The 22,834-nt window shown below is 43.0% G+C and overlaps 1 protein-coding gene across 2 annotated transcripts in view; it reads left to right on the top strand.

The window, feature by feature from the left end:
• The window catches only part of LOC147313191 (uncharacterized), a 62,120-nt gene that overhangs the window by 15,450 nt on the left and 23,836 nt on the right, over nucleotides 1–22,834 (top strand). Inside the window, exons 6-14 of one of the 2 annotated variants that reach the window (XM_086265184.1) lie at nucleotides 140–186; nucleotides 1,902–2,035; nucleotides 5,006–5,155; nucleotides 6,910–6,968; nucleotides 11,996–12,016; nucleotides 14,255–14,451; nucleotides 15,190–15,245; nucleotides 15,562–19,522; nucleotides 20,075–20,772. In XM_086265184.1, coding sequence (XP_086121310.1) covers nucleotides 140–186; nucleotides 1,902–2,035; nucleotides 5,006–5,155; nucleotides 6,910–6,968; nucleotides 11,996–12,016; nucleotides 14,255–14,451; nucleotides 15,190–15,245; nucleotides 15,562–19,522; nucleotides 20,075–20,772 — 5,323 coding nt within the window. The remainder of the gene's footprint in view (nucleotides 1–139; nucleotides 187–1,901; nucleotides 2,036–5,005; nucleotides 5,156–6,909; nucleotides 6,969–11,995; nucleotides 12,017–14,254; nucleotides 14,452–15,189; nucleotides 15,246–15,561; nucleotides 19,523–20,074; nucleotides 20,773–22,834) is intronic. The other variant, XM_086265185.1, reaches the window with a different exon arrangement.

Here is a 22,834-nt window from a genome sequence, read left to right as displayed (position 1 = left end):
ACATTTTTCAGTGCTGTTAAGTGGGGCCAGACTGGAGTCTCTGCTCGGCCGACTTTAGGCCCTGGGCCTTATGTTTGATGCCCCTGCTCACTTTCAGAATGTGAAATTTTTGTGTCATGATGTGTTTGTCTTTCTGCAGGGGAGCGACGACTCCTGCACCAACGCAGAAGCTCCCGGAGATCACAGGTAGGACATCTTCAGCGGAATGCATGTCATCTGTTTATACACTGATAGTTTTTTACTGTTTTCATTGTATATTGTCGTACAGGGAGTGCAGAATTATTAGGCAAGTTGTATTTTTGAGGAATAATTTTATTATTGCACAACAACCATGTTCTCAATGAACCCAAAAAACTCATTAATATCAAAGCTGAATCTTTTTGGAAGTAGTTTTTAGTTTGTTTTTAGTTTTAGCTATTTTAGGGGGATATCTGTGTGTGCAGGTGACTATTACTGTGCATAATTATTAGGCAACTTAACAAAAAACAAATATACCCATTTCAATTATTTATTTTTACCAGTGAAACCAATATAACATCTGCACATTCACAAATATACATTTCTGACATTCAAAAACAAAACAAAAACAAATCAGCGACCAATATAGCCACCTTTCTTTGCAAGGACACTCAAAAGCCTGCCATCCATGGATTCTGTCAGTGTTTTGATCTGTTCACCATCAACATTGCGTGCAGCAGCAACCACAGCCTCCCAGACACTGTTCAGAGAGGTGTACTGTTTTCCCTCCTTGTAAATCTCACATTTGATGATGGACCACAGGTTCTCAATGGGGTTCAGATCAGGTGAACAAGGAGGCCATGTCATTAGTTTTTCTTCTTTTATACCCTTTCTTGCCAGCCACGCTGTGGAGTACTTGGACGCGTGTGATGGAGCATTGTCCTGCATGAAAATCATGTTTTTCTTGAAGGATGCAGACTTCTTCCTGTACCACTGCTTGAAGAAGGTGTCTTCCAGAAACTGGCAGTAGGACTGGGAGTTGAGCTTGACTCCATCCTCAACCCAAAAAGGCCCCACAAGCTCATCTTTGATGATACCAGCCCAAACCAGTACTCCACCTCCACCTTGCTGGCGTCTGAGTCGGACTGGAGCTCTCTGCCCTTTACCAATCCAGCCACGGGCCCATCCATCTGGCCCATCAAGACTCACTCTCATTTCATCAGTCCATAAAACCTTAGAAAAACCAGTCTTGAGATATTTCTTGGCCCAGTCTTGACGTTTCAGCTTGTGTGTCTTGTTCAGTGGTGGTCGTCTTTCAGCCTTTCTTACCTTGGCCATGTCTCTGAGTATTGCACACCTTGTGCTTTTGGGCACTCCAGTGATGTTGCAGCTCTGAAATATGGCCAAACTGGTGGCAAGTGGCATCTTGGCAGCTGCACGCTTGACTTTTCTCAGTTCATGGGCAGTTATTTTGCGCCTTGGTTTTTCCACACGCTTCTTGCGACCCTGTTGACTATTTTGAATGAAACGCTTGATTGTTCGATGATCACGCTTCAGAAGCTTTGCAATTTTGAGACTGCTGCATCCCTCTGCAAGATATCTCACTATTTTTGACTTTTCTGAGCCTGTCAAGTCCTTCTTTTGACCCATTTTGCCAAAAGAAAGGACGTCGCCTAATAATTATGCACACCTGATATAGGGTGTTGATGTCATTAGACCACACCCGTTCTCATTATAGAGATGCACATCACCTAATATGCTTAATTGGTAGTAGGCTTTCAAGCCTATACAGCTTGGAGTAAGACAACATGCATGAAGAGGATGATGTGGACAAAATACTCATTTGCCTAATAATTCTGCACTCCCTGTATACACAAATATATTATACAGGTAGATTGTAGTTGGTTTATTCTGAGATTAACGTTGCTCCTGTCTCTCTTCAGGTCCTGAGGCTCAGACCGATCCCCCGTCAGCGCCCCCAGTGCTCGTCACCAGCACCACTGTCTTCTTCAGTTCCACGAGTGCCTCTCCAAGCTCCGCCCCTGAAACGAGCCACCCTGCCAAGGAGCTCAAAGAGGTACAGAGGAGCACTTACATTTACATACGAAGTATCAATCTGGCGCTCTTATCTGCCGCAGGAAGCTGAAGGAGGAAGGAGCTCAAGTGTCTGACAGGCTGAAAATGTCACGCTGGGGCGTTCATGAAATTATACATCAGTTAATTTGAGTGAAAGGCATCACTTCTGTCCCTCTGTCCTCTTTCTTAACCTGTAATCACCTGTAAGTAACCCATTAAGAGCTGCTTACTAACTGCTCCGTACTTGAGAACTCAAAGGTTTATCCTTCAACCAGTCCTGTGAAAACTAATTTACTCTGATGATGGAGTAGAACCACTTTTACCAGCAATAAGCTGAAGTAATCATTTTCTGTGTGATTTATCAGCCTCTCATGTCACTGTGGAGGGATTCTGGCCCACTCTTCTTCACAGTGTTGCATAAGTTCATTGAGGTTTGCAGTATTTGTCTGTGCACAGCTCTCTGAGCACAGCATGTCAGTCAGGCTGAGGTCTGGACCGTCGCAGCACCTCGATTCTTTTCTCTCTCAGCCGTTCTGAGATCTGCTGTTGCTTGGGATCATTGTCCCGCTGTATGACCCACTGCAGGGATGACGTCGCACTGTGGACAAATCACAAGCAAAGATTTTCTTTTTTAACGCTACATCGATAAATAAGACAAGCACAAAGATCGGTTTTGTCTTCTTTCACGTCTGTCCGAGCCAAAACAACAGTGAGCCCTCCGGTTCCTGCACCAGCATAATCCACCTCGTTCTTATTCCCACAGCGTTTGTGTAGTGTAGTGTGAAAACAAGAAGACGGTGAAAAAGGTGATTAAGAACAAAGCAAAACAAAGTGCTAAAACGAAGGTGGCACGTAAACCACCAGCCCTCTGATGTCCTCCAATGTCCTCCTGGTTTCAGTCAACAGTGACCTTCAGTGGGAATTGGAGAGGCTTGCTCAGGGTAACACTGCAGTGGATAAAATCCGCACACCCAGATTATATCGCCTCTGACCTGGGGATGCCTTGGGGTCCACCAGGAAAAGCAGGAGGAAGTAGCTCGGGATTCCCTTTGTGGGAAAAGAAGAAGGTAGATTTGATTAGACTTTATTGTCTCGGACAAACAAGGGAGCACATGGCCTAAAATAAACATGATATCAGATCCACACAGAGCCCAGATTTGCAGCCCTGTTGATCAGATTTTGAGTTTGTGATCTGAGCTCAACAGACAGGTTACCAAACGTAATACCAAAACTGATAATAGATGCAATAGGTCCCTTATAAAATAATATCCTCCCGCTGTGCTGTTAGCCTTCTTTAAAAAAGGGGCAACAACAACGCTTCAAACCGGTTTTAACTGACAACCAAGGTCAGCGCCTGATCTCAGATCAGCGATCTTCCCTCGGTTTCATTTACATTTAACATTTGGTTTTGCCCTCCCACCAAAGCAGCGTCCCTGCCCTCTCTCTTATATAAGCAAACAGAATTTCTATATGATCTGAGAATTGAATCACAAGCTTGTTTGTATACTGCAGGAAGGAGAGAGCTCACACAACCCTGGGGGGGGTGTCCTGTACTCCTGCACGAGTGAAACAGCCAGGTTACTTTCCACCTGCTGCTGTTTTTTAATTATATAAAAAATACACACCTTTGTGTGTCGTGTTGTTTAGGAGACTGTGAGGGAGGCTGGTGTTTAACGCTGAGCTCAGACCCATCAAAGCATCATCAGATCTCTGCTTCACTCCACAGCATCTCTACCAGAATGCAAACAAAGCATTTCATCATGGTTATGTTAGAGCTACGGGTCTCATTATTTTAGGGATGAAGATTGAGTCAGCTGAGAGCCGAAACAACAGACTACAAGCTGGAGTCACAACAGCAGACACAGTGTTTAGGAGAAAGTCCCATCACATCCACGGGACCTGGTGGTGTCTAGTTTTTTAAAAACTGTTCACAGTGCTGGGATCAGTTATTACTTTGTCAAATTCCATCGAGTGACAGATTCTTACATTTAATTCTTCTGTGGTCCTCGTGCTTCCTTTAGCTTTCCTCTGGTTGTTCTTGAAATGTCCTCGACTGCACATCAGACGTCAGATGGAGGTTTTCTGATAATCACCAGCTGAACACAAGATGAACGGAGGCACAAACTTCATTCACACTTCACTTAACACCTCAGCCAGTTTTCAGCCAGTGAAGTTTTTTGCACTTATTTTTAGTCACATCAATTTCTTTTCAGCTCATTTCAGTGAAACAGTTGCTAATAAAAGAAAAAGCCAGCTTTGCAAAAACCTGAAAGATGTGCACGTTGGCAGCTGTGTTTGTTGGAGAAGGATCACATGACCTTCAGTCTGCAGACAGCGGGTTTACCTGCTGCACAGGTGGAGCTGTTAAGCGCCTCACTCCTCCCCCTCAGATAATTACTGCTTTTTCACACCACTGACCTATTCATGGTTACGGTGAGAGGAGGAGGACAAAAAGCCCGGGCTGACATTTGACATCAAACTCCTTTAAAGCAGGGAACATGGCGTCATTTCGCTGCTGACTGTTCTCTGAAATGACCGCAGCAGTGAGGTCGTTGCTCTTTCACGGCCTACAGGAGCGTTAAACATACAGGTACGAGCCTATTTCATGTTTGCAGCCATTTTTTTCCTCATACTTTCATTATGGAATATCTTTGCTTTAGTTTCAAACATAAACAAAGAGATACGCTATTTCCTGTTGTGCTTGGATGTATGAAAACTTCCTTTTGATCCTTATGGTTGTTGAAATATGAATCATAAAAAGAGCTTTCAGCCTGAATTTCCCGCTCTATCGTTTCTTTTTTCTCGTCTGCATATGTGGTTCTATTCACACAAGCAGATTTGTTATTTTCTCTGATACCAGTCAGTTTCATGTATTTGGAAATGCAAATTAAAATGTTAAAGCATAACGAAGAGACGCACGTAAGCTGTCCCTTTTTAGCGCCTCTCATTTGTCTCGTTTGCCGTCCTGAAGGACCCGGAGCTTCCAAACGTCGTCCCAGATAGTCCGGTGGAGCAGATCGTGGAGTTCAGTATCGACCTGGTGGATCCGGGTTACAGAGAGCTGCTGGATGACCCGGATTCCCCTCAGTACATCGACCTGGCACAACACCTGCAGGACCAGGTGAGACCTCCTGATTCCTTTTTTTCCAACCTCTACTGATGAGAATAAAAAAAACTACCTCACTCAAACCAATAGAGAGAAGTGGGAAAATAAACCTAAGCTCCCTAAACTGCAAAAGACAAAGTGATTATGACCCAGCATTTTGAGGTTATCGTCTTTTTGTGAATTCTTTGTGTTTGGAATATGTTAGTTTTTCTTAGCATTTGCTGTATGTTTAGTTTCATTTGTCTGGTCCAGTTTTCTCATCAACCCTTCTTGTTTACATGTGTCCTCCCTGTGCTCTGTTCCATGTCTCCCCTGTCTGTCATGTGTATCCATGTATGTTTCTTCAGCCCGTCATGTCTCACTCCCTCTCTGTCTCTCGTGTCAAGCTCCCAGTTTACGTCTCGTTTCCCTCGTCACCCTCTTGTGTATTTATGTAGTCTGTTGTTATTCATTTATTGTCAGGTCATCTGTTATGTTCATGCCATGTTTCCAAGGTTTTGTGCTTTCAGGTATTTACGTAATCTCCCCAGGTTTCCGTGTTCAAGGTTTTTTATGTTTACTTTCTAGTTTTCTCATTTTAGGCTTTTTCTTTTAGGGTCAAATTGATTTTGCCTAGCTGTTTGGTTTGTACTTTTTATCAGCCACAATAAACGGCTCGCTTTCTGTTAAAGGTTTTGTTTCGCGTGTCTGCATTTGGGTCCTCCACCATGTGGAAACTCGTTTAAAGTTCACTTTTTCTGCAGTTTTCCTCAGAAAATTATCAGAAAATATCAAACATCCAGGGTACCAGCACTCTTTTCAGGTCCTCTGTGTTAAACTGGTGCAATTTATTTAAACTATGATATATCCCATGACATTGATGTTCAGAGCTGGTTACTGGATATCATACACAAGTAGTTTAAACGTGTTTTTCCACACTGACACTTTCTTGTGGATATCTGCCAAACACTGAGAAACGCTGGAAAAATAATGACAAATCAGCAAATTTCAACCAACATATGAGGGGAAGATCTGGGCTCAAGTTGCTGTAAAAACATCAGCTGATTCTGAGGGGTTGAGGTGGGAGGCACTCTTCGTGTAATGACCTTGTTCTTCCTGGGTCTCGCTCTTTACAACGGCTGCAACGGAAGAATTAAATAACTCTGATTGGTTAATTCTGCATTGCTGCATCAGGCTCAGTCTGCACTTTTAATCAAAGAACTAAATCTTTATTTCTCAGTTTCTGAACGAGCTTCGCTTGTGACAGTCTGATCTCCTGCCCTTCCTCCTCCTCCTCTTCCTCTATCAGCGTCCGTCTGTGCCGGCGCTGCTGGTCCAGGCTGATAGTAAAGAAGCTTACACCACAGGGCAGCGAGGTCAGGGTTCAGAGAAAGGGAGAAGATTACCCCCAGCCCGCTCTCCCTACGAGGGTTTTCCTTTTGTCTCCTTGCTCTGGGCTCCTTGCTGCGAGTCATGTCGTGTCCCCTGCTGAGAAATCGAGTCCTTCAAAGTTATTTTCTCTTTTTCTGATGCTAAAGAAAGGCAGCTGGGTCCTTTAAAGTCACGCCAGGCGCAGCGGGATGCTGCCTGATGGAGCTCTTAAAGACGATTATGTCATAAGTGTCCAGGTGCTTAACTCGCCCAAAGATAGATATCAATGGGGGTTTCCCATTCATGCGGTGTTTGTGCATGTTCACACGCTGGCTCTTGTTTGGTGGCCCAGAACTGATTATGTTGGAGCGGGAAGAGGGTGACGACGGTATAAAGAAGTTTGTTTCTTTCCTTTGCAGATGCAGCATGTCTTTGATAAACTTCCTGGATTTAGATCCATCCATGTGCTGGGTATCAGGTGAGTTCGAATCGTGAAGCATACATCTGAGTAATCAAATCTCTCCAGTGTGGTGGTGGTGGCAGCGAGGCAATCCAGCGAGGCTCGATAATTTCATCACATCTGAAACGAGCAGATCAGTTGGCGTGGGCGGCCTGTGAATAGATAAGAGGCCGGTTGTGAGTCGGATTGTTTCAGACACCGCCGCAGGCGAATGTTTCGTGCCACTACTAACAAGACTGAATGGAAAGATTATTTATCTCTGCTGGATGCGTTTCCAGTTTATAAGCAGTGACAGCGGGCCAGCATCGAAACCTGACGGGGGAAGAAAATATTATTATAGTTTTTCCTCAAAAACAAAGTCATTTTTAACCGTTTAGGAAAAAAAACTTGGTTTGAAATCAGTCAAACAGGAATGAATTAAGCAAACATTCAACCGTTCGTCACAGAGCGCTTTGTTTTGCATGATTCTATAATCCAAGCGTTTCGAATTCAGTTTCACCGAGCGCACCAAGGCTCAATCACAAATATATGCCTGATATGGTTTTTTCACGTCCACATAAAGCCCTTGACCAAGGCGCCAAATACGATTATGAGCTTTTCTAACATTTAGCGAAGCAAAATTATTCAAGACGCCTCCCGTACAGCCACCTCGCAGCAGCATGGGGCATTTATTCTAACCACAATATGACCTGATGTAAGAGTAATCGATTAATGCTGTTCCTTCACACACAGATGTCTGTGCATCCTGCCTGTTTTAGCTTCCTTAAAAACCAAAGAATGAAATTATCTCCGATAACATACTTCACCTGGACGACCCTGCCACCAAACTGGCTGCACATAAAAGTAACACTTGCTCATTTCATTTTCTGACTCAGATGATCAGCACTTTGCTTTGTTTGTGACTCTGTTATTGCGGGCTAGCATTCCCACGCCTGTGCAGACATCTGTGGTTATAAATCTTATATTCACCTTTCATCCTCACGTGCACCTCTAGACCAGTTTCACCACCCGGTACCTCAGCTTCAACCCCAAAACTCTGAGAATGTCACCGTAGACACCACTGGTAATCCTGCATGTTTCACTGCTGCTCACTGAGTCTCCGAGTGTTTGCAGACAGGTCGGCATCTTCGTGACAACCTGCTTGTAACCAAAGCAACTATGAGAAGGATTTTAGTGCTTCACTGTACTGTTTGAGGTCAATTGCACCAAGCAACTGTTCACCAACCAGGGGGCGCCGTTGTGTCTCTGAGCATATGTGACTGTGAAGAGGACTTCTTGAAGAAGTCTCATTAAACGCTTTCACATGCAGTGTTGGGCAAGTTACTTTGAAAAAGTAATTAATTATAGTTACTAGTTACTTCTTCAGAAAAGTAACTGAGTTAGTAACTGAGTTACAAGATATTAAAAGTAATTAATTACTTGAAAAGTAACTATTGCGTTTTAAAAAATTCTTTAACCCTCTGGGGTCCAGGGTATAATTGGCCATTTTTAACTACCTTTGCCTCACCTTTAAAAACTATTTACTTCGCCTTGTTTGGTATCAATCTTTTCAGCACATCCTTACGTGTCTGAATTTACAGTTATGTTTTCATTTTGACATACTGTATTAACACAATTGATCTAAAATCAGACAAAAAACATAAAATCTGAGTTGAAAAAGTTATATTTTTAACAACCACAAACATGTTTATTGAATCATATTTCATAACTTTAAATGCAAATATAAATTGTCAATTTTTTAAAAAGTTAAAAAGTTATTTGCAGCCATTTACCGTTTACCCTTTTTTTTTATAACCACTTCAAACTATTGACATAACCATCAGGTGTTCTGCATTCATTAAAATGCCACACTACGGAGCCCCGTAAGGGACATGGGAGAAAAAAAAATTAAGACAGACTTTTGCGAGTTCTCGCAAAACAAACTTGGGATCTCACAAAAGTTTTGCGAGATCTCGCAAAAGTCTAAACCGCATTCTTCGGAGGCCGCCAGCTCGAAGCCGACCGGGAGGTTGAGGCACGATGTGCCAGGAAAGCGGTGTTCCTCCCGGCTGTAGTAGGTCTCGACCTCCCGTTAGCTTCGAGATGGTGGGTGTCAGATCTCCAAAAACGTCGGAGCACTTTTGCAAATATGTGATGTCTTGTAAACCAAGCAGATATCTGACATTTACACAACTACATTCACGCCTCAAAATATCTTAAAAGTTTATTTTGTGACCCAGAAAGAGTAATATTACAACCAGTGTTGGGTAAGTTACTTTAAATTAGTAACTTAGTTACATTACTAGTTACTTCTATCAAAAGTAACTCAGTTACTTCAAGTTACTCGTTACTTTCAGAGTAACTAGTTACTAGGGAAAGTAACTTTGGTTTTACTCAGAATTCTCTTGTTAATGTGTTGCTTCCGTAACTGGATACCCAGCAAGATTTCCAGTCTTCTAGCTTGCTTACTTGCCACAAGTGCACTGTGCCACCTACCAATTAAAGGAAAAAATAATGTAATCATTTCCATGAGAGAAATCCCACGCCTGATTCTATCCTAGCCTGCTTTTTACATCCAACACAAAAACTGCAGTCGTGGTGCTTTCGATTGTACTCAGAACTCGGAAATTCTGCCTTCTGAATCGGAAGATGTAGGCAACACTAGACTGCAGATGAGCTGCATACAGGGCTGGACTGGGACAAAAAAATCGTCCCGGGCATTTTAACCATTATAGGAAAAATCATAAAGCCTTTGAATGAAAATAAACACTGTTGTGACAGTGATGTACACTGTTTTGATGGTATATATGTATCAATCTATCAATTGTTTGTTGTAAGACTCAGATAATTATTTTTTTAAAAGTGAGGCATTTTAAATGAGAATAAGAAAGTATTTCCTTGTGCCCCCCTTTCCCTTTTAATGCCCTACATGGACCCCTGGCAACACTTTGCTAGACCCGCCCCTGCACAGTTACCAGCTGTCAGCTACTTAGAAAAGGATTCTGGTGTTATTTGTCTTACCGCGACATCCGCTGGTTTCCTCTTTCTGGCGCAAAGTGGGCGATAAATAAACAAGAGAGAAAAGCCGATCAGCTGATCATTGATCAGTTTCATGACTGAAGTAGAAACAGGAGAGGGAGGGGCAGAGAATGAGAGAAGAAGAGGCAGCTGTGCAGCATAAAGACAGAATAACTCCAGCTTTGTGTCTTTTTCATTGTAGCTGAAGTCCGGGACAAACTGTTCCTTTTCACCTCAATACCAAAAGCGTAATATTTTCTCTGAATATGAGACGATTCCGTTTTTTACGGGACGGTTGGCAACTCTAATAATTAACCTTATGAACAAAATAAAGTTCAACATCAGTAACATAGCACCCACCCAGCTGTATAGAAACTCCGTCATGCTAGCTAGCACGCAGTACGAAAAAGTCAGCATAACGAAAATAAACTCCACCTAAACTTGGTTCATATCTGACTCAGATACACTGCAGGTCATAACTTCTTACCTGAAGTTCAGTTCACCTGACACTCTCGGACCAGCGGCCGCTTCGGGTCTCTCCTCTTGCCTCCCTTTTCCTTCATCCACCTGCTGGCCTCCACCACTTGCTAATGTTATTGAATCTGTGGAAGCTCCGCGATAGCCACCACACGAAGTAACGAGTAACGAGCCTATCTAAATCCCAGTAACGAGTAACGCGTTCCCGGTTTTGGCATAATAACTAGTTACCGTGCTCGTTACCACAATAATAATGTAGTTACTGTAACGCTTTACTTAATAACGCGTTAGTCCCAAAACTGATTACAACTAAGTAGCTGCTGCAATTGTTGGAATTCAACTTTTGTGAGATCCCAAGACAGCAATCGCCTCATTGTTCAGACACACAACACAAAACCACAACACTACACACTTAACTACACAAGACAACACATTAACTACACACTTCAAACATGCTAAACGTCAAAAATCTCTCACATCTCAAAACTCTCTCTCTCTCTCTCTTTCTGCTGTCTTTATCTCTCTCTCTCTTCCTCTCGCCATCACTACTAAAACTTCCCCTCTTCCCTAAACAACCAAATCTCATGTTGCCATATCATTTTATGATTGGTCGACATGGTGCATTTTTCCACCAACACGAACAGGCTGTTTTTTGGTTTTCTTGGTCATAAGCAGAGAGTGCTTGCTGCGCTGTCCTTAGACAGTAAACGTGACGAAACTATTCAGGAAAAAACACAGCGTATATATTGTTTATCATGACTCTGGTTTTACGTGGCCTATCAACACAATTTAAAAACTGGTAAATATCACCTTGTTGCTTTGTCATCTTAAAGTGGTCATGTGATTGGCTTACCACGACTACTTTATGCTTCCTCAGTCAAACAGCAGGACTCATGCGATTGTTTTGCCCCCTTAGCTCCAGGTGTTGTGCAAAAAGTGATCGTCGGGCAGAAAGTGATTGCCGTCGGTGGGAGCGCGCGCAGCTGCTTAAAGCTGTAGCGCCCAGATTACTTACAGCTACTTCCGTGCAACTGATATAAAGTGCGGTAAGCTGAACACAGCTTCAACCGTCTGTTTGTTGAAAAATGGTAATTCTTAGTTTTACCATTCTTAGTAATGGTAACAGTGTTGCAACGATAGAAATAGTAATTAGTTTGATTACTCGTTACTGAAAAAAGTAATGCCGTTAGTAATGCCGTTACTTCCCATCACTGTTCCCACTTTTCCACCTTTGATGTAAAGCGCTGCTACAGAAATCACTGCAGGAGTCAGAGCCACTCGGTCCTGATGCAGCAGGTTATTTAAGCTGTTCATTGTTAAAGTTTGTATTTTATTCTGAGCATGTTTTTTTGCCAGCTTTAACATTGATTGTTGTTCTTTTGTCTACAATGTTTCCCCCAGAGAAACAGGCTTTTTCAGACTCCACCATAATACACATCATTTCATGCCGAATTTAAAGTGACACTCAAATGGCTCATTTCTTGTGGCTCTTGTCATCCTGGTGGTGCCTTTCTTTCTGTTACACTTTCATTTCCAGCTCTAATGCCTTCTTTTCTTCTCCCCAATGTAAGCGAGACCCAGGACACTGACGGGTAAATGGCACCAAGAGATGAAACATCCCCTGTAGTATCCGCCTCCTGTTGTGTGTTTGTGTTCAGTTTCCTGCCAACATGCGGCTCAGCTTTTATTTGTGTCCGAGTTAGACTCACAGAGGGGGGATTATTTCCCCCCAAACTGTTCACACAGCTCAGTGAAAAGATCTGCACGGGGACCAAATAACTGCTCAGACAGGCGGACAGCTTCCTGTGAATCGCAATCGCGTTACAGGTGAACACAAGGAGCACAGATGCTTTTTCATGAAGTTTGTGACAGTGTCGGAGAAGACAGGTGAGCAGGGAAACAGGAAGACCTGTGGATACTGTAATTGTCAGGCTGCTCCCCCGATTAATTTGCCTTCCCCTGTGGCGTCTGGGGCTGTCACGGCCAATAACACGGAGGTGAGGCCTCAGCGGGAGCTCGTCCTCTAATCTCGGGAAGGATTCGCAGCTCCTCCTTCCTTCATCTGCCTGCCAGATTGCAACAAAGCAAAGAGTGACTTTTCTCAGTGTTTGAATTATGACAATGAGCAAGAATATTTTCACATGTCTGTACACTTGTTCTTACTTCTTAATAAGCAGCAAGAGCTGGACTCATGTCAGTAAAAATAAAATCAAACAACAACACGTAACGAAGACCTCACAAACCTACGGCTGACTGACCGCGTCCCCTCGAGATTTTAGCCTCTTTAAGCTGCTTGTTTTGGTTTTCAAGTCTTAAAGATGTTTTGAGCAGCCAGATGTTTTAGTCAGGGGTAGCTGGAGACCACAGACTGTACATAAAAGATGGAAAAAGGAAGCGCGTTATACTGGCGTTCATTCAGTTAGCCAGCCACGGAGGATTGCAGAAATACATGTGAATCACAGGTATTAAAAACAGTAACTTTCTACAAAACGAAGGAGTGACAAGAGTATTCAGTCTCTTATTTAAGGAAAAGTCATAAAAATATGTTTAGTACCTAAAATAAAAGTACAGATTATGTAGAATCATAAATGTGATTTAGCTTTAGAGCGATATGTTACCATGCATGAGTACATTTGTTTTCAAATCTGTAGTAAATAAATAAATGGAGTGCAAAGTAGAGTGTTTACAACCACAATACAGCGGAGTAGAAATACTCAAACAACGTACAACAAAACTTATTTTAGTGAAGTGCTCAAATGGACCATGTGACTGGCGTTGGTAGGGGAAGCATGGACTCATTTATCTGTGACTGATGAGTCTGTGCCACTAGGTTGTTTGAATATAAGAAGTTTATTATTGTAATTATTATTGGATTCAACAAGACAAATAAGGTGGAAGGTGTGTTAGGGCGGAGATCACTACGCCTTTCCTTTATGTACAGTCTGTGGAGGAGACAAAAAACAGCGATAAGAGGGAAGTAAGTGTAAAACCAACCTGGTGATTTACAAGTTCCAAATGGAGAACCATCTCGCGGCCTAAAGAAGAAGTGCTTTCACTTCGTCAGTTCACTCAAAACAAAGAAATTCACATCATCGGCATTCTAATTGTCCCATCTAACAAATCAGCTTATTCTCTGCTGATGATGATAGCGATGCAGAATATTGATGCAGCTCAATATTCTCTTCTTGTTTTTGAAGTGTAGCTTCAGATATTAATGCCTAAAAGTAGTGTTTCTCAGTGCAACCTTTTAACTATGTATGTGAAACTCTTTCCCATATGTCGGCTCCTTTTGTCAAAGCTGTCCTTTAGTGTCTGTGATCTCACATGCATACATGAGCGCAAACTCATAGTTTGTAGTTAGTAGTTTTTATTGCCTAAATCCAATCAGAGAGTAACAAGCGAAACAGACCAGGCATCTAAAATTTAGTGCAATTCACAAATGTGCCAATCTGAGATTTTTGCCACCTATGCATCCTCAGCTGCTTTAAAGACAGCGGATATTTCTGCCAAAGGACACTCCGTAGCAGAGATCACGATGAAATCTGCAGCATTATGTTAAAACACGATGTTACAGGACTGACGAAACAAAAGCTGAGAAGCACAAAATCTCCATAACAGTCGACCTGTATTTGCAGAGTTCAGACATTTATTGATCAGCGCGGTTAGTGAGAAGATTCAGAGGCAGTATCTCCTGACCCTGACACAGCTCACCCTGTAGAGTCTCTGCCCCACCTACCCATGAAACTGAATGTCATCCCTCATCTGCTCCCCATATTCATGTCTGTTTTGCCATCTTTAAAAAATAAAAAGGATAATATTTCCTCTTTCAGGCCTGGAGGAATCTCGGTGCACTACTCTCTGGTCTTTGAGGTCAGTTCCCCTCAAATCACCTCTGAGATTTCAGAGAATGCGACTGACACACCCAAGTCTTCCTCAGCCAACTCTGCACTCAGGGAAATGGTGACCAAGGCTCTGCGTGAGGAGGCGTCCCTTCCAGTCGACCTGGATTCAATTAACTTTGAACCAGGTAACGTCTCTCCACAGAGGTCACTCTTTGGTTTCATTTATATGGTCATCGCACAAATAAGTTGCATGTAAAGAGTCATGAACAGCTCTACTTGCATTTTTTAGACGGCATGGGCAACATCCAGCTACTGTGACACAGCTGTCTCAGATCGTCCTCTGTGATCCAGGCCCTTCAAAAGCTAAAAAATTTCTTCAGGACCTAAATTTGTTTCACCCAAATGATTATTTAGAACATGTGAACACCGGCATTGTTCAGTCTTCAACGAGAACGATGTTAGAACATTATTTTAATACAGAAGGATTCACAGCTACAGTCTGTAACAAAAAAAACACCTTTCATAAAGACTTCTCCAGTGAATTCTCAGAAAACAGTCGAAAACGTCCCATCTGACACTTTCTTTTAAATAAGCCTCGTTTATCTGAATTAAAAATGAGGAACTGAATTAAAGAGCTTCACTTTAATTCAGTTTTGTACTGGCCAATTGTAAACATAGAAAACCTTACATAATCAGGCTCCCTGGAGCTCTATGACATTGTGGTTCCACTGAGAATTTTGGGCTCAGTGATACCTGGAGCATCTGGTGGAAACTTTTACGTAACTCCTAATTTGGACAATCAGCTATTTCTATTTAGTTAAAGCATTTAAGGCTTGGTGTATAATTCCACTACAAGATTTTGAGAAATATGAGTAACTGATTGGTTTTATCTGATTTCAACCTGCTTTTTTTTAATGTCATAGAAAAGATCCTCCTACCAGCATTGAGAGCCACCGCTTCAGTTGGAGTAATGAATCAGGTAAGACCATTATAATGGTTAATGAAACTGTAGTTGGCTTATTTTAAAGAGAGACCACCCCAGATGAAACCCCATAGAGCCTGCAGTGCTCTCTATCCATCACGTTCTATTAAATTGAAGACAACTGATCTCCAGAACTGTGCAGGTCACACTAGAGCAGTCTTTGTTTGTGTTGTCTTGTACAGCTTTCAGTGTGATTGGTAACATGTTTAAATACAATCCTTAAGACTTAAATATTGTAAATTAAAGTTGTCTAATAGTTTTTTTTTTGTTTTTTTTTGTTTTGTTTTCATTTTTGCCAACATGCCTTCCACAGTCCAGCGAGCCTGATTCACACAACGAGTTGGAAATTTCCACTGTGGAGCCAGAGTTTGACAAACTCTGGCCGGCAGTTTCCCTCACCCCCATGGAGAAGGAAAATGCCCTGGAGATCCTGCTTGACCCAACAGCAGTCCCAGATGATGATGCGACAGCAGTGACCAGTGGGGTGGCAGAGGGCAGCGATCAACTCCCAGGCTCGGAGGACGTTACTGATGAGTCGATTTATGTGAGTGAACCCGGGCCAGTAAAGGAAGAGGGGAAGGGAGAAGAATTGCTGATCATTACACATGAGATTGAAACCATTCATCATGATGAAACCGGTAAACTTGTGCGAGACTACATTCCCACCCCTCCTGCACTTCTTGAGCTGGAGACAGATGCTCCCTACGTCAGTTTGTCTCCTAACCTGATACCAGAGGGAGACCTGAGTCCTGTTGGTGACGACAGAGAAGGTCCTAGATTGGACACTGTTCAGATTACCCCAACCGCTAATATTATATTCACTACAATTCCGGCTGCAAAGGAGGCGCCTGATGTTAGACTCCCCATCACAACAGTCTCCGCCATAACAGACCAGCCACCCACAAAGCCAACAGTGATACTTCATGAAGACGAAGAAGAAAATGTTCTTCCAGAGGAAGAAGAGGAGGTACATTTGGGTGTCTCTAAAACCCACGATGCTGGTGATATTTCAGAAACAAAGGATGTTTCAGAGTTGGAAAATGAAAAGGGCCTGCTCAAACCAGAAAGTGGGTTGGCAGTTGAACCTGATGAAGAATCGCTCAAAGTTTTGCAGGCAACTGTTGAAGTTTCAGAGACAGTTGAAGGAATATCTGAAGTTTCAGAGTCAGCCAAAGAAGTATCTGATGTTTCAGAGACAGTCAAAGAATCATCTGAAGTTTCAGAGCCAGTCAAAGAATCATCTGAAGTTTCAGAGACAGTCAAAGAAGTATCTGATGTTTCAGAGACAGTCAAAGAATCATCTGAAGTTTCAGAGACAGTCAAAGAATCATCTGAAGTTTCAGAGACAGTCAAAGAAGTATCTGAAGTTTCAGAGCCAGTCAAAGAATCATCTGAAGTTTCAGAGACAGTCAAAGAAGTATCTGAAGTTTCAGAGTCAGCCAAAGAAGTATCTGATGTTTCAGAGACAGTCAAAGAATCATCTGAAGTTTCAGAGACAGTCAAAGAAGTATCTGAAGTTTCAGAGACAGTCAAAGAATCAGCTGATGTGTTTAAACTAAAAGAAGTAGTAGCTGAAATTTCCAAGGTAGATGAACTTCAAGAACCTGACAAACTAGGAGCAACTGTTGCAGACCCTGATGAAAAAGTAGCTGAAGTATCAGTTGAAAAAGAAGTACATGGGGTTTCTGAACCAGAAAAAGAAGTGCCTGAAGTTTTAGAGCCAGACCAAGAAGTAGCTGAGGTTTCGAAACCACACAGAGAAGTGCCTGAAGTTTCAAATTTAGAAAAAGAAGTATATGAGGTTTTTGAAAGGGATAATGAAGTGCCTGAAGTTTCAGAGCCAGGTCATGAAGTAGCCGAGGCCTCAAAACCAAATCAAGAAGTATCTGGGCCTTTGGAGCCAGATCAAGAAGTACTTGCGCCTTCAAAGCCAGGTCAAGAAATACCTGCGCCTTCAGAGCCAGGTCAAGAAGTACCTGCGCCTTCTGAGCCAGGTCACGAAATACCTGCGCCTTCTGAGCCAGGTCAAGAAGTACCTGCGCCTTCTGAGCCAGGTCAAGAAGTACCTGCGCCTTCTGAGCCAGGTCAAGAAGTACCTGCGCCTTCTGAGCCAGGTCACGAAATACCTGCGCCTTCTGAGCCAGGTCAAGAAGTACCTGCGCCTTCTGAGCCAGGTCAAGAAGTACCTGCGCCTTCTGAGCCAGGTCAAGAAGTACCTGCGCCTTCTGAGCCAGGTCAAGAAATACCTGCGCCTTCAGAGCCAGGTCAAGAAGTACCTGCGCCTTCAGAGCCAGGTCAAGAAATACCTGCGCCTTCGGAGCCAGGTCAAGAAGTACCTGCACTTTCGGAGCCAGGTCAAGAAGTACCTGCGCCTTCAGAGCCAGGTCAAGAAATACCTGCACTTTCGGAGCCAGGTCAAGAAATACCTGCGCCTTCTGAGCCAGGTCAAGAAATACCTGCGCCCTCTGAGCCAGTTCAAGAAGTACCTGCACTTTCGGAGCCAGGTCAAGAAGTACCTGCACCTTCAGAGCCAGGTCAAGAAATACCTGCGCCTTCAGAGCCAGGTCAAGAAATACCTGCACTTTCGGAGCCAGGTCAAGAAATACCTGCGCCTTCTGAGCCAGGTCAAGAAATACCTGCGCCCTCTGAGCCAGTTCAAGAAGTACCTGCGCCTTCAGAGCCAGTTCAAGAAGTACCTGCACTTTCGGAGCCAGGTCAAGAAGTACCTGCGCCTTCAGAGCCAGTTCAAGAAGTACCTGCGCCTTCAGAGCCAGGTCAAGAAGTACCTGAAGTTTCTGAAGTAGATAATGAAGTGCCTGAAGTTTCAGAGCCAGCTGAAACCTCAGAGCCAGGTCACAAAGTAGCTGAAAATGCAAAACCAGACACAAAAGTGCCTGTAGACTCAGAGCCAGGGGAAGAGTTTATAGTAGAATCTCAAGAAGTTGCTGTTTCAGAGCCAGAAAAAGTAATTACAGAAGTAATTACTACTCTAGGTATTGAAGAGAAGGACCTTGAATTTTCAGAGCCCAAGGCAGAAGCAGAAGAAAGCACCGTCAAAGATCTGACAGAAGAAGCACTGCATGAACAGCCCAGTGTTTTACAACCAGAAGAGGAAAAAGCAAAAATTACAGAAGAGATTAAAAAAATGGACGAAAATGTAATTCCAAATTTGCAGCCTGAGCCAAATGTGGGGGGTGTTAAAGAACCAGAGGAAGAGTCACAACTCACAGGTGTAGAAGATGTTTCAGAACCAAAAGGAGAGGTGGTTGATGCCACAGGATCAGAAAAACTAGTGCCAGAGGCCTCTGAACCTGAAGCAAAAGTAATTCAGGAAAAGCCAGCAGATGTGAAACCAGCAGAAGAAGAGGTTTCTGAGGGTCCAGCACGAGATGATAAAGATGTCGAAAGAAAGGAGGAAGAGGTTTTGCGGGTAGAAAAAGTTAAATCTCCAGCAGAAGAAACTGCAGAACCAGAAACTGCACCGACAAGGGAAACCCAAGTGCCCAAAGTAACAGAAATGGCACCTGTGGAAGTTGGGACTGCAGAATCAGAAAAGGAGCAAGAAGAAGTACCAGAACCGACTGAGTCGGTGGTAGAGATGAAAAAGGTACCATACGAACCATTACCTGGGAAAGAATCAGAAGTACTGGATGTAACTGAGGTCCCACTACCACAATCTGAAGAAGTCGTGGAACAAGTGAAGGTTGCTGAAAGCCCAAAACCAAAAGAAGCTTCTCAACCGGTCAAAGGCAAAGCTGACAGTTTACCACCAGAGGAAAAGCTACCAGAAGTCTCAGAGCCAGAATCTAAAGAAGAGGTAATAGAGGAAGTCCAACAATCAGAAGGGGAGCATCTTCATGGCCTAGAATCGGATCCAGGTGAGGGGGTAGTAGAGATGTTAGAACCAGAACCTAAAATAGATGCCACTGAGCCACCTGCCGAATCAATTAAAATCCTGCCCTCCTTGGATGGTGTGGACAACCTTCCTTTTGGAGAGGATGCTGTTCAGGTCATTGAAGATAAAAACCTCCTGTATCCTGTCAGAACTGACTATCATCACCCAGCAGAGGAGCATAATTTACCCGTCATACCAGTCCAACCTTCCAGCGAAGATGTAGGCGAACCTGACCATGACTATCCCATCATTGATCATTTTTACAACGAGGAGGATGTAGAGAGTGTAGACGTTCAGGTGGAGCATGAAGTCAATTCCACCACAATGACAGAAACGACAAAAGGCAATTCACACTTGGAGACGATCTCTCATATCACAGGTGAGCAGGTGTGAAGAGCAGTGTTGGGGTTGTTATTCAAAAAAGTACTTTATTACACATAATTTTTTACTTTCCTTAAAAGTAATGCAGTACTTAATTACTCGCCGGAGAAATCAGTTCGCTTCACTACACTACACTACACTACTTGTTACATTACTTAAGTGTTTCTTTTGTAAAACCTATAAAGAGTATAATATATGGGCGAATTACAGTAATTATAAATGAGATGGAAGTGAGATGATTACATGTTTTCTGATGGATTGATTATATAATTTTAGAGCCGTGTACAAACCAAAATGTGATCTCCCTACATTTCAGTGCAGACTGTGCAATGTGTCTGTGCTGCATGAAAAGTTGTGGGTTATTTTTTGATTATTAAAGACTCCATCAGATGGATCTTTTCTGTAAGATTTTATCTTAGTGCAGAAGTGAGGATTCTGCATTAGCTGTATGAATTTATTATGTATGTATACAGGCACATTTTGGTAATTTGTTGAAATCCTTTGTGTGCACTCATGACTTAATTAATCCTTTTTGCCTGAAATTTCAAAGTGGCAGCTGCAGACACAACAGGCACATCAGAAGCCACTAAAGAGTTGCCAGAGGAGACACAAAAAAGTAATTTATCCCCAGAAACAGACATCAGTGTGACAGCACCACCAGCTTCAGACTCACTGCCTACACCTCCGGCAGCTTCTGTCGATGTTTCTGAAGTGTTTTTACCCGTCCCAACAATTGACTCTGGACTCTTTGAGGTAGCAGAGGAATCTGAAGTCCCCATTGTTACTGAGTCTCCTGAGGGTGATAGCGCTGAGCCGGAGGTGGAGTCAGAGCAAAGCGAGCCAGCTGTCGTCATTATTGATGAAGACTTGGGAGGCTACATAAAAAAAGAAGGCGGAAGCCCCACCACCCCGCCGGATGCTACCGAAGACATGGTGGAAGAAGCTGTGCAGGACCTGGCTGTGGAGCTGGATCAAACCAGCGTGGTGGCCACAGACCCAAATGAGCTCCTGGAAAAGGGAGAAGAGGGGAGCGGCTTCCTGTCTGTGCAGGAGGAACACAGGACCATTGTCACCACGGCCACACCTCCACTGAGATACCTAACCACTCCCACCATGACCACGGCCAGCCACGGCCGGGAGCTGGTGGTGTTCTTCAGCCTGCGCGTCACCAACATGGACTTCTCTGAGGACCTCTTCAACAAGACTTCACCTGAGTACAGGTCCCTGGAGAACACCTTCTTAGACGTGGTGAGTTGGAATGCAACCTGCATCCTTCTTTAGGGTTCTTTATTCTGCTGGTTTGTCTGGTTTAAAGAGTCATTATGTGTTGTTTGCAAAACTGTCACACCTCTTTGAATATATCAGCAATCACCAGTTAGTGGATTACAGCTGTTTAAGTAAAAATATATTTAAAGTTTTACGTACTGCAGCATTTCTCAAACTGTGGGACATGAGCCGCTGCAGGTGGGGCGTCAATAACCAGCTGAAAAATACAAATGGATGGAAAATTAATAAAACTGTGGGTAAACCTGAGGGTACTGCTAACCTTGGGCCTTTGCTTTTCTTAATGACTGATAAAACATGTTCAATGTGCTGTGTAAACTTGGATGAACTAGCTACGATGATGCAGAGCTGACAGCAGCTAGCCCTGTCGGCACCAGCCTGTCTGTGAAAGTGGCCACGGCAATATTAATGCATAGCTTTAAACCTCGATGTAACTCAAACAGGAGAGTTGAATAAAAGGTTTTCTCCACTACTGTTGTTCTGAAGGAGGAAACCATCCATAGAGGTCAAAACAGTTTTTTGTATTAATTCAATTCAATTTTATTTATATAGCGCCAAATCACAACAAAAGTCGCCTCAAGGCGCTTTATATTGTACAGTAGATACATAATCATATGACCCCCTATGAGCAAGCACTTTGGTGACAGTGGGAAGGAAAAACTCCCTTTTAACAGGAAGAAACCTCCAGCAGAACCAGGCTCAGGGAGGGGCGGCCATCTGCTGCGACCGGTTGGGGTGGAAGAAGGAAAACAGGATAGAGACTTGCTGTGGAAGACAGACAGAGATTAATAACAGATATGATTCAATGCAGAGAGGTCTGTTAATACATAGTGAGTGAGAAAGGTGACTGCAAAGGAAAAACTCAATGCATCATTGAGGCTCTGAAGGTTTTTATCTCAGCTGTAAAGTTGGACATTTTAACATATTAACATATTTTAACATATTATCCATCAGTCTCTGGAGACTGACTCACTTTTGGAGCCTCATGTGGAAACTAGAGGTACTGCAGGTATTGGCACTAATGCATTCATTTGCATGTCATGTCTGCAGGTTTTTTTAATGTGTGATTTTAGAGTGTTAAATGACACAGACTATAAAGTTCAAGGTTTTATGTGACATTAATGTTCTGGAGTGTGATAGATTTAGCTGCTGTACCTGACATATCCGTTTACTCTGGGTATTTTTCCTCGTTAAACGTGGGTCCATAGATATTTTCTTCTCTTTGGCAGAGCCGATATATTTGGTTTATATCACCACATTAAAAAAAGAAGAAGCAATTATCCAATTCTAAAATCGAAAACTGAGCACTTGCTGAATGCAGAAAAATCCAAACTGTTTAATATTTGGGAGAGCATCACATCATGAAGCTGTAGCCAGAGAGCTGAGGGGAGCTACAGACTCGGATCATAATCATGTGTGACTCCATCAGCACCAGAGACTCCTTTCATGTCATTTCATACATTATTATAAGAGGAGAGGAGAACATATTCCCCAAACTGAGACCTAATTGGAGCTGGTTTCATCCCGCTTTGATGCCAATGAGCTATTTTTCCTTCTTTGATTAAAATATTCATATTAATAGGGATATTTAGAGTGTATCGACACAGTGCCTGGTGAGTGCGATACCTCATACTTCTATGACTTGATGGGTAAAACAGAAAGCCAGACACAATTAATAACACAAGCTCTGTTTTCATTCCGAGTTCTCCTGGAGCCCTCAGCGTCGGAGCTGCAGGTTGTTGCGCAGTGAATGGATATGTTTTGATGTTTTGGATGAAGTGAGAGAATAATTTCAAGCTCAGGCAGGTACAATACAGCCCTTATTTCTCTCTGAACAATGACTCTGCTGGATTAATGAGGCAGGAAGAACACGCCGGGGGAATATAATGGTAAATGGATGATGCAGGTGCGAGTCCTCTGCCTGAAATACTAATCTAAAGATGAAACGTGCCTCCTACTTACTGCAGTTTTATTTGCAGATTATTGCCTGCCGTCAGTGTCCTTCAGCTGAGATTTCAGATCAAAT

Source organism: Aulonocara sp. 'chitande type north' Nkhata Bay, linkage group LG15 (genome assembly GCF_057382095.1).
Source record: "Aulonocara sp. 'chitande type north' Nkhata Bay isolate Kocher_YH1m ecotype deep benthic linkage group LG15, A_spYH_male_GT1.1, whole genome shotgun sequence".
NCBI classification, from domain to species: Eukaryota; Metazoa; Chordata; class Actinopteri; order Cichliformes; family Cichlidae; genus Aulonocara; species Aulonocara sp. 'chitande type north' Nkhata Bay.
This window is presented reverse-complemented; position numbering and strand designations above follow the sequence as displayed.